This window comes from Neopelma chrysocephalum, unplaced genomic scaffold (assembly GCF_003984885.1).
Source record: "Neopelma chrysocephalum unplaced genomic scaffold, ASM398488v2 Primary Assembly neopelma1_137, whole genome shotgun sequence".
Taxonomy (NCBI): Eukaryota; Metazoa; Chordata; class Aves; order Passeriformes; family Pipridae; genus Neopelma; species Neopelma chrysocephalum.
Window position 1 is genome coordinate 124,905 of NW_020897799.1, and position 10,794 is coordinate 135,698.

General features: G+C 65.1%; 3 protein-coding genes across 3 annotated transcripts in view; 2 read left to right on the plus strand and 1 right to left on the minus strand.

Annotated features, from left to right (window-relative positions):
- The window catches only part of HDGF (heparin binding growth factor), a 16,737-nt gene extending 10,230 nt beyond the window's left edge, over nt 1–6,507 (plus strand). Inside the window, exons 2-6 of the mRNA XM_027699117.1 lie at nt 5,205–5,281; nt 5,378–5,516; nt 5,606–5,782; nt 5,861–6,051; nt 6,178–6,507. Of these exons, the coding sequence (XP_027554918.1) occupies nt 5,214–5,281; nt 5,378–5,516; nt 5,606–5,782; nt 5,861–6,051; nt 6,178–6,184 (582 nt within the window). The 5' untranslated portion in view covers nt 5,205–5,213 and the 3' untranslated portion in view covers nt 6,185–6,507. The remainder of the gene's footprint in view (nt 1–5,204; nt 5,282–5,377; nt 5,517–5,605; nt 5,783–5,860; nt 6,052–6,177) is intronic.
- Nucleotides 6,508–8,575: 2,068 nt separating this feature from the next.
- Nucleotides 8,576–9,706, plus strand: MRPL24 (mitochondrial ribosomal protein L24). Its single transcript, XM_027699116.1, has 5 exons — nt 8,576–8,840; nt 8,931–9,026; nt 9,109–9,212; nt 9,298–9,428; nt 9,509–9,706. The coding sequence occupies exons 1-5, from the start codon at nt 8,661–8,663 to the stop codon at nt 9,643–9,645; spliced, it is 648 nt and encodes a 215-aa protein (XP_027554917.1). The 5' UTR covers nt 8,576–8,660; the 3' UTR covers nt 9,646–9,706.
- A 55-nt stretch (nt 9,707–9,761) lies between these two features.
- RRNAD1 (ribosomal RNA adenine dimethylase domain containing 1) overlaps nt 9,762–10,794 on the minus strand; it is a 4,332-nt gene continuing 3,299 nt past the window's right edge. The window contains 1 exon segment of the mRNA XM_027699107.1: nt 9,762–9,983. Coding sequence (XP_027554908.1) covers nt 9,835–9,983 — 149 coding nt within the window. The 3' untranslated portion in view covers nt 9,762–9,834.

A 10,794-nucleotide genomic window follows, 5' to 3' on the forward strand; every position in this document is an offset into this window, starting at 1 on the left:
GGGGGGGCCACATTGGGGTCAGGCTTCACCTCCCCCAGCCCCCGCTTCCACCGGGGGATCCAACTTTACCGGCACCTTATGTAAGGCCGGGCCCGGCGGGCTCGGGGGTTACTCGGTACCGAGGGTTTGGGGAGGCGCTTTCGGGTCATTTCGTTGGGTTTGGAGGGATTTAATGTGTTGGAAACAACGTCCCGGGTTCCCCCGGGCCCCTTTTGTGCTGTTTATTCATTTCCCTCCCGGGGGAGGGGGGGTCAGGGGTGGGGACCGCGTGGCTTCTGCCACCGCGTGGGAGCGGGGACACCCCCACCCCCGGCCGCTCGGTGACCGGGACCGCATCGTGCACCGGGACACGACGCTGGGCCAGCCCGGGGCGACCCCCCCGGAGTGACCCCCCCGGTACCGGGAGGTCTCTTTTCCACGTGGGGGCCGCGCCACGACCCCCTTCCCGCTCCATTGCGAGACCCCGGGGAGGGGACGGGTCGCTCCCGTTCTGCTTCGCCGCTGATTTGGGGCAGACCGGGATTGGGGACGATGGGGGGGGGGTTCAGCCAAACACCCCCCCCGGCCTGGCCTGGCCGCAGGTCCCCGGCCGTGTGCCCCCGGCTCTGCGTGGCCTTACCTCTCGCCACGGGTGCCAGAGAAGGTGCCAGCGCTCGCCGGGAGTTTGGCTTTGGAAAATCGATATAATTACTGAGGACTTAGGACGGGAAAGGGGGGCGGGGGGACACGTCGAGGACCCACCATGTGCCGGCCCCGCCGCGTGCGGCCCCCGCCGCTGTCCCCACCAGTGTCCCCACCAGTGTCCCCACCAGTGTCCCCACCAGTGTCCCCCCGGCTCCCACCGGAGCCACGGCCGTGGGCGCTGTGCAGATGTGGGGGTCCCTGAGCCCCTCGGGGCCTGGGGGGGTGTCAGTGCCCTGAGCCCGGCACACCCCCCCCGGGATGAAGCCCCTCGGCCGCGCTCGCCCGGAGCCGTCGGGGGCCGAGTCCTCGGCCGGGGGCCGTGGGGAGCTCTGGCTACACGACACGGCGCTGGTTTATTTTTAAGCGGTTGATGATGCAGTTTAAAATTTCCTTGGAGTGTTTCCCCCCCTCTCCCTCGCCTCCCCTCCCGGCCTTGCTGCAAAGGGCGCTGGGGCCGCCTGGAAACCCCAAATTGAGCGGAAAAGGGGAGGAACGGCGCGGTGGGCTTTAAAAGGCCGAGGATCCCCCCCCCTGCCCCCCCATCCCCTCCTCCTTCCCCTCCCGGGTTTGAATAACTTTTGTTTGGTTTGTCGGGTTCTGGCGGGGAGGCCGGGAGGGGGTTGGGAGCCGTTCGGATTTGGCACCGGCCTCCCAACGCGCATTTGAAAGCGGCTTTGCGAGGAGGAGCCAGAGGGATCCCTGGGAGCCCGGCGCCTGCTTCCACCACCGCCTGCTTCCACCACCGCCTGCTTCCACCACCGCCTGCTTTTCCACCACCGCCTGCTTTTCCACCTCAGCTTTTCTTCCCGGGGGGAAGAGCCATGCTCCCTTGGGCCCCCAGCACAGACCTGCTGCCTCATCATCCTCCTCCACCCATCCCATCCCGGCGGGGTTCAGCCCCGGCCCCCAAAAAGCCCCTCTGACAGATGCCCCCGCCGGGGGTGACGCCGGGTCGGGGGCTGAGCTCCTCGGGGACCGAATTAGCGCCTGCGATGTGCCCGGGGCCACTCGGGTTTCATACCCCACTCTGCTCTCAGAGCCTGGTTTCCCTGCCCACCATCATGGCAGGAGCTTCTCAGGCGGGTGGGGGAGCAGGTTTTCCCCCTCCTGGGCAGCCCTCGCTGAGCCCGGGGGGTGCTGGTTGAACCGGGGGGGGATTTGGGGTGCACAGCCCTCCCCTGGTGAGTAATCGGCCCGGGTGAAGCAGGCAGGGTTTGCCCGTGACTAATCAGGTGCTGTGATGAAACGTTACCCGGCCACGCGTGGCGTTGGCTGGGATATTTGTTTCCAACCAGGTGTGGCTGGAGCAGAGAGATATGGCCGGGGAAGAAGTGGAGGGGAGAGCCGGTGGCACTGCAGGGAGGGGGGTTATTCCCCTGGCCCATTCCCTGGGAATGGTCTCCCAACACCAGCAGCTCAGCTCCCACCTCCAGTGGGAACCTCTCCCTGAGAGAGGCAGCGTTAAATGGGGGAAACTGAGGCACAAGAGCAGGGAGATGAGTCACCGGCGCCTGGAAGAGGGTCCCTGGCTCCCTCATCCCATCTCCATACATTCCTTGATGCAGGACCCTCACTTCCACCTGCCCTTTGATGCTTCCCGTCCATGCTGGATGTGCAGCCCTTCCTCCTCACAGCCCTTTGGGACAGTGTGGGAGCACAGCAAGGGACAGAGAACCAGCCCAGGGGTTGGCACCATGCCGGGGGTCCTGGCATCGCCCCCCCAAGCACCTCCTGTTCCCGTGGTGGGGTTAGGATCCTGCCAGCCGGACCCTTTGGAGCAGACTCCGGGTAGTTTGGAGCAGACTCCGGGTATTTTGCTGCCCAGTGCCCAGCATGGTGCTGGGACTGGGCCCAGCGATGGCCCCAGGGCTGAGGAGAGCCGTGGGAAGGGTGTTATGGGTGCAGCTGTGGCACTTGGGGATGCCACAGGCCCCCAGCCCAGTGCATGGCCCTCCCTCCCACGTGCTTCATCAGCTGTGTGTGACCCACATGAGTTAATTCCATTAATTCCCCTTCCTGACAACCAGCTCCTCGCTCCAGCCTTGTCCTGCCGTGGGGAAACTGAGGCAGGGAGGGGGCTGCTCCCAGTGCGGGGTGGCTGCATCCAGCCCTGCTCCATGGACCAGTTGCAAAGGTGAAGTGCAGAGGTTGGGGGCAGAGTCCAGACGTGCCTGTCCCTCCCCTGCCACGCTCCAGAGCTTCCCCTCCTGGGGGACCTGTCTCAGCCTCTTGTTTTCGGCCAGCCCCTGGGACACAGAACCCCAGGCCAGGCCTGGCTGTGGCACCGGTGCCGTTGGCAGGAGCTGGCGGGGGGACAGCGATGGGCACCGTGGACTTTACCCCGGCCCTGTCACCCCCCACTGCCACCGTCCAGGGAGTGACAGGGACAGACAAACAGACATCCGTGGTGCCTCAAGCCCTGGGCCCCCATCGTGTGGCAATTTGGGCAGCCGGGGGGGGCTCCAGAGGGGTGAGGGGTTTCCAAACAGCCGAGGCCCTCGTGGTGAAGTGCTTTGGGCACCGTGAGTCCTCTCGGGGTGTTTGGGTGGGTTCGTGCCCGCCTGTGCTATCGGTGTCCCCACCGGGGTGTCACTCGCCTCCCCCGTGTCCCTGCACCCCAGTCCCCGCCTGCTGTCACAGATAGAGCCACCATGGAGAGCCACCGTGTCCCCTTGGGGTGCAGGAGGGGCCGATAAGGGGCTGATGTTGGTGGGCACAGGCTGTGGGGGGATCCCAGAGGCCGGGGGTGATCCCGGCTTTCCCCTGCCCTGTGCCCTCAGCCAAGGACAGTTCCTGGCCCGGGGATGGGCAGCGGTGGGCTCAGGGACACAGTGCCATGTGCCAGCCGTCCCTGTCCCTGCCATGTGCCGCCTTCCCTTGGGGAGGAAGGTTTGGAAAGTCGCTGGGGGAAGGCACAGCCGGGGGGTCTCCAGCGGGGTCCCAGCACCGTGAGGGGCTCCGTTTCCCATGTCCTCAGCTTTGGGGCTGGCAGGGCCTTTGGCACATTGTCCCAGGAGTGACCTGCAGGAATGAGGCCTCTGGGCAGCAGCATCTCCTGGTGGGGCTGGGTTGGGCTGGGCTGGGCTGGCGGCCGCCCCTCTGAGTCACATCTCCTCCTCCTCCTCCTCCTCCTCCTTCTCCTCCCCCGCTGGTGCCACGCGGGGACAGAGCTGCTGCTCCCGGCTGCCACCGTGGGCCAGGGTCCTGCTGGGGGGCTGGTGCCAGGGCCAGACTGACCTTTGCACCGCCAGGGACCATCCCTGCTCCTGGAATGTCCCTGTGCCTGTGGGGAGCAGGGGGCATTGGGACATTGGGGCAGGATGGTGGTGGTGGCCCTGGGGCGCTGGGTGGAGACACAGCACCAATCCCAAAACACACCTGGATCCAAGAGGATGGGTGCAGAATGGCCTGGGTGCCTGTTTGGGCGGTGGGGATGGCACAAAGGCACATCCCACCCTGGAATGGGATGTCACTGAACCATCCACCACATCCCAGTGCCCACGTGGAGCCCCTCGCCAGTGTCTCCTCCTGCCCGGCTGCCCCTGGGGCTGTGCCAGCGTTGCCCCTTGGCAAAGGGGCACGTGTTGGTTCCATTCCCAGGTCTGGGAGTGAAACCAGGAGAAAACCTCGGCCCTCCATTGCATTTGGGATGGGTTGGTGACATGCTGGGAGGAAGAGGGGAGAAACCCCAGTGACAGGAGTCCTGTTGCGGCACCCTGGCCCTGCTGGCTGGGGAAACTGAGGCTCAGCGAGCCGGGGGGGGTCGTGGTGCCTTGGGAAAGGTTGTGCCATGAGTCAGCAGAGCGCTGGGAATGGGACCCAGCACCCCTGGGCACCGGCACTGGCACCTTCCAGCCTGGTGACGTGCCAGCACCCACCCCGAGACCCCCACCCGCATCCTCCTTCGGCTCCTTCCACCTCCCTTTGAGGCTTTCTCAGGGAATTTATGGCTGCTGGCTGCAGGGGGGGTTATTTTTAGATGCTATAAAAAGCAGCCAGAGTTGCTTTCGCTCCCTTCCCGCTTGGCGCCTCGGGATTATTCACGCTCGGTGGAGCAGCACCTGCCCATGGGGTTGGCACCGTCTGCCCACTGACCCCACAGCCCTTGCCGGGCTGTCCCCTTGTCTGGTGACCCTGTTTTAGCTGGGGGGGTCCCAGTAGCAGGACGGTGTCCCCTGGGGCACCCTGATCCCTGTGCCCCAGGCTGGAGGTGATGCCTCCGGCTCTGCTGGCACTGCCGGCAGCGCCTGAATTTGCTGAGTGTGTCTGAGCTGGTCTAGACAAGGGCTTATGGGGGGGTGGGAGAAGGGGACCCCTGTGACCCCGCTCTGGTGGGCACAGCCACTTGTTCCATTGGCCACTGTCTCCAGCTGGTGGGTGAATTCCCAAGGAATCATGTTCTCCTCCCTCCCCAGGCTGTGCCTGTTGGTGGGACGCCAGGGTGGGGGGATGTCCTGGGATGATCTGGGGAGCCCTGGGGGGCTCTGCCCTCCCTTCTCACCCCATCCTTTTTGTCGCAGATTGATGAGATGCCAGAAGCTGCAGTAAAATCCTCCTCCAATAAGTACCAAGTCTTCTTCTTCGGGACCCACGAAACGTGAGTGGGAGCCGGGGCCCGGGGGGTGCTGACGGGGTGGGCGACCCCGGGGCTTTGGGAGAGACCCCCTCTCACCGCATTTACCCCTCGGCACAGGGCATTCCTGGGGCCCAAAGACCTTTTCCCCTACGAGGAGTGCAAGGAGAAGTTCGGGAAACCCAACAAGCGGAAAGGGTTCAGCGAAGGTTTGTGGGAGATCGAGAACAACCCCACGGTCAAAGCCTCTGGCTACCAGGTGGGTCACGAGCTGGAGGGTCCCAGCGCCTCCATCCCCCCCCAGTCCCTTTCCTGTGTCCCCTCTGTGAACCCCCCGTGTCTCCCCAGCCCACCCAGAAGAAGAGCTGCCCCGAGGCGGCCGAGCGGGAGCCGGATGGGGACGGGGAGAAGAAGGGCAACGCTGAGGGCAGCAGCGACGAGGAGGGGAAGCTGGTGATCGACGAGCAGTCCAAGGACAAGAACGAGAAAGCCGGGATCAAGAGGAAAGCGGAAGATGCTTTGGAGGTAGCGGGGGGGGACACTGGGGATGATGGGGACCTGGGCGAGGGGGGCTGGGCTGAGCTGAGCTCTCCCCCCACCCAGGACTCCCCCAAACGCCCCAAGGATGCGGAGGGGCAGGAAGGGGAGAAGAAGGTGGACAACGAAGAGGCCCCCAAGGAGGAGCCCAAAGCCAACCCGGGCGAAGGGGAGAAGAACAGCGACGCCGCCGACGCGCCGGACGCCAACGAAGCCAAGCAGGAGGGCAAGGAGGAGGTCAGAGACCACAAGGAGAGGTGAGGGTGGTGTGGTGATCCCCGTGCCCCACAGCTGGGCTCTTCCTGCCTGTCCTGGGCCTGGGGGGACATCCCTGGCGCTGTGGGGTGTGACAGCGTGCCCGGGTCTGTTCTTGGCCCCCACAGCCTGTAGCAGCTTCCCCAGAGAGCTGATCCTACCCCGCTGGCTCCCCGGGTGCTGCCCCGGCGTCGCCCTCGCCGGCTCGTCGCGTCCGGAGCTCCTGGACGACAGAAACCGACCCCAAAAATGAAATTTCAAAAGGAAAAAAAAGAAAAAAAAACACAAAAAAAACCACACAAAAAGGAAAAAAAAAAGAGAGAGAGAGAGAGAGGAATGCAGAGCAGCCCGGTACCGACCCCGAGCGCCCGCCCTGCCGTGGGTGCAACGCTTTGTATTAGTGATTCCTCGGGGCTGAGCAGTTGATTTGAAATAAAAGCGATTCTTGCCTTTTTAAAGCGCTTTCCGGGCCCTGGGTCGGCCGCTGCCCAACCCCTTGGGTGGTTTTGGGGACCCTCTGGGCTGCCCAGAGGGGCTCTGGCAGCTCTGAGGTGTGGGGCTGGAGCACATGGATCTGGGGCTGCTTTTGGGAGAGAGCAGGGGCTGGGACTTGGGACTGGGGAAGGGAAAGAGCCAGGGGGAGGTTTCAGAGGGGAGATGTTTAATAAAATAGAGACCATGGAATCCTGGAATATTCTGAGCTGGAAGGGACCCACAAGGATCATTGAGTCCTGGCCCTGCACAAGACACCCCAAAATCCTCCCAAATTCCAAAATCCCAATGTCCGAGCGCTCCTTGATCTCTAGAATAATGGAATAATGGAACATCCTGAGTTGGAAGGGACCCATCAGGATCATCTAACTCCTGGCCCTGCTCAGGACACCCCAAAATCTCCCCAGTCCCAAAATCCTGACGTCCAAGCACTCCTTGACCTCTGGAGTAATGGAATATCCTGAGTTGGAAGGGACCCATCGGGATCATCGAGTCCAACCCCTGGCCCTGCACACGACACCGAAAATCCCACCATGTGCCTGGGAGTGTTGTCCAAACATTCCTTGAGCTCTGGCAGGCTCTGGGCCATGACCCTGTTCCACATACACAACCCTGTGGGGAGAGGCCAGACCGGGGGGGGAGGATTTGGCCGTGCCCGGCTCCCCACGGAGGGCACAGCGGGGACCCCTCGGTGTCCCCAAGGACCAGCCCCAGGGGGACGGGCAGGGCAGCGGCAGAAAATGGAGCCGTGGCCGGGTGCCAGCCCCGGCGGGACTACAGCTCCCGGCAGCCGCTGCTCGGCGGGCCGGGACCCCGCGGGAGCCGCGGCGGGGTTCGGGGAGGGGGTCGCAGGGGACCGGGGACACCGAGGGGAACACCGTGGGGGCGGCGGGACTACAGCTCCCGGCGTGCAGCGCGGCAGGACCACAGCTCCCGGCATGCACCGCGCCCCTCCGTCCCGCGGGCTACGCAGCGCCCCCTGGCGGGCCTGCGCGGCCCGGCCTGCGCCGCGCCAGACCACGCCCACACCGCACGGCCCCGCCCCCTCCAGGCTCCGCCCCCCCGGAGCGCGGGACGCGCAGGTGAGCGGGGAGGGGGTCCGGGACTATTTTGGGGGGTCTGTGGGGCTCTTTTGGGGTATGTGGGGGGCTCTGTAGGGTCTTGGGTCCCTCTATGGGCGGGGGGCCTCTGCCGGACGCCTGGGTGCCATTTCCGGGGGTGGGCGGCTCTGCGGGTGCGCTTTGGGGGTGGGGGCTCTGCGGGATCCCTGGGGGTCCCTTTGGGGGTGAGGGAGGGGGGTCTTCTGGGACCTGGCTCCCCTTGGGGAGCGAGGGGGTGCTCCGCTGGGGTTTGGGTCCCCTTTGGGGGGTGGAGGGTCTGCGGGATTCCTGGGTCATCTTTGGGGGTGGGGAGGCGTCTGTGGGATCCCTTGGTCCCCTTTGGAGGGGTGTGGGGGGACTCTTCGGGATCCCTGGATCCCCTTTTAGGGATGAGGGGGGCTCTGCAGGATCGCAGAATCCCCTTTGAATGGGGGGTACCCTGCGGAACCCCTGGGTCCTCTTGGGGGGCGGGGGCGGCTCTGCGGGACCCCTGGGTGCCATTTCCGGGGGTAAGGGCCCCTTTTGGGGATGAGAGGGAACGTTGCGGGATCCCTGGCTCTCTTTGGGGGTCTTCTGGGTCCTGTCTCCCCTTTGGGAGTGGGGGGGTGCCCCACAGGGGTTTGGGTCCCCTTTGGGGGGCGGGGGGGTCTGTGGGATCCCTGGGTCCCCTTGGGGGGCGTGAGGGGACTCTGCGGGATACCTGGATCTCCTTTTAAGGGTGGGGGGACCTCAGAATCCCCTTTGGATGGGAGGTGCCCCTGCGGGACCCCTGGGTCCTCTTTGGGGGTAGTGGGGGCTCTGCTGGGTGTCGTATCCCCTTTGGGGGGGGGCTGCTCTACCAGACACCCGAATCCTCTTTGTGGGGGGGCTCTGCCAGGGCCTGGCTCCCCTTTGGGGGGCGGGGGGCTCCAGCATCACCCTGCATGCCCCCCACCCCGGGACACCCATCACCCCGGGAGCACGAGGGGTGTCCTCGGGGGGGTCACAGGGCCCCCCCTGACCCCCCGACCCCCAGCACCATGCGGCTCTCGGCCCTGCTGAGCGCGGCACGGACGCGGCTGCCCCCGGGGTACCGCCACGGGACGTGGCCCCCCGACAGCGCGGCCGCCCGGCTCCGCAACCCCCCCGGGCAGCGCCGCCGCAAGATCTTCGTGGAGCCCATCGCCGAGGAGGACTGGAAGGTGTTCTGGGGGGACACGGTGAGTCTCCCCTTCCCCCCCCAGGGCCCCCCTCCAGGCTGGTGGCCAGGCTGGGGGTCCCAGCTGTACCCCCCTCTCCCCCCCCCGCAGGTCCAGGTGCTGAGCGGGAAGGACGCGGGGAAGCAGGGGAGGGTCACCCAGGTCGTGCGCCCCCGGAACTGGGTCGTGGTGGAAGGGCTGAACACGGTGAGGCTTGGGGGGGTTTCTGGGGGGTGCTATAGAGGCTGGGGGGGTCACGGGCTGTCGGTGACCCTAAATCCCCTCGCAGCACTACCGTTACATCAACCGCACGGCCAAGTACTCCGGGACCTACATCGCCAGCGAGGCGCCGCTGCTGCTCAACCAGATCAGCCTGGTGGACCCTGAGGACAGGTAACAGCTGTGGGGGGGCTGAGGAGACCCCGCTGAGGCCCCCCCCGTGCCATTCTGCCCCCTCCCACCGCCCGTGTGCCCGCAGGAAGCCCACGGAGGTGGAGTGGAGGTACACGGAGGAGGGCGAGCGCGTCCGCGTGTCCCTGCGCAGCGGCCGCATCCTGCCCGTGCCCCCGCAGCCACGCCGGGATGGCATCGTGCCTGAGAACTGGATCGGTGAGCGGGGCGGCAGGGGGCCTGGGGGGACGTGGGGAAGGCACAGGGGGCTCAGCTCTGCTGTCCCCTCGCTCACACAGACGGCCCCAAGGACACGTCAGTGGAGGACGCGCTGGCCAAGACGTACAAGCCGTCCCTGAAGACCTTTGAGGAGGAGATCATGGACGCCATGGGCATTGTGGAGACACGGCGGGCCAAGAAATCCTACTGGTATTAACTGGGGGGCCAGACTTTCCCCCCGGGTTGGGTTCTGCAATAAACACACCCCTTGATTTTCCGTGTTTGTGGCGCGCGGCGCTTTCGGTGCAGCCCCGACTCGCTCACACCCAGCCCTGGGCAGTAAAAATCACGGGTTTATTGTGGTCTGTGCCCGGGGCAGGGGGGCTCTGCTCTCCCTGAGGGGCTCTCAGCCCCCTGGGTCCTCGTCCTCGCTGCTGTCCCCGTCCTCACTGTCCTCAGCCAGCACCGCAGCCAGCGGGGTCCGCGCGGCCACGAGCACCAGGTTCCGTGGAGAGAACAGGGGGTTGAAGAGGGGCACGAGGGCACAGTGGAAACCTGGGGGAGAGGAGAGGGAGTGTCAGAGAGAGGGTTGGGAGAGAGAATCAGAGCAAGGAGAGGGTTAGGAAGGAGAGAGAGGGTCGAGAAAGAAGAGGATGAGGGTCCAGAGAAAGGAAAGCAGGGTTGGGAGAGAGGACACAGGAGAGGGAGGGTTGGGAGAGAGGAGAGGGAAGATCAGGAGGATTGGCAGAGAGAGGTTCAGGAGAGAGGAGAAGGAGGGTCAGGAGAGAGCAGAGAGAGAGCCAGAAGAGGAGAGAAGGACCAGGAGAGAAGAGAGGGAGGGTCGGGGAGAGGAGAAGGAGAGTTGGCAGAGAGGAAAGAGAGAAGAGAGAGGGTCGGAGAGAAGGTTGGGAGAGAGGATTGGAGTGAGAAGAGGAAGGGAAGATTGGGAGAGAAGAGGGAAGGTTGGGAGAGAGAGGGCCAGGAGAGAGGAGGAAGAGGATCGGGAGAGGGTAGAGAAGAGAGGGAGGGCCTGGAGAGAGGGAACAGGAGAGAAGGAGGATCGGGGGAGAGAGGATCAGGAGAGTGGAGAGGAAAAGGAGGGCTGGGAGAGAGGAAAGAGAGGGAGGGAAGGTTGAGCAGAAGGAGGGTGGAAAGAAGGTTGGGGGAGACGATCAGAATGAGGAGAGAGAGGGTCAGCAAGGAAAGAGAGCGTGGAAGAGAGGGAGGGTTGGGAGGGAGGATCAGAGAGAGAAGAGGGAAGGAAGGTTGGGAGAGAGAGGGTCAGGAGAGAGGAGGAAGAGGGTCAGGAGAGAGGAGGAAGAGGGTCAGGAGAGAGGAGGAAGAGGGTCAGGAGAGAGGAGGAAGA

Coding starts and splice junctions, on each gene's coding strand:
- MRPL24 (XM_027699116.1), top strand. CDS start 8,661: ATGCGGCTCTCGGCCCTGCTGAGCGCGGCACGGACGCGGCTGCCCCCG. Junction 8,841..8,930: donor AGGTGTTCTGGGGGGACACG/GTGAGTCTCCCC, acceptor CCCCCCCCGCAG/GTCCAGGTGCTGAGCGGGAA. Junction 9,429..9,508: donor CGTGCCTGAGAACTGGATCG/GTGAGCGGGGCG, acceptor TCGCTCACACAG/ACGGCCCCAAGGACACGTCA.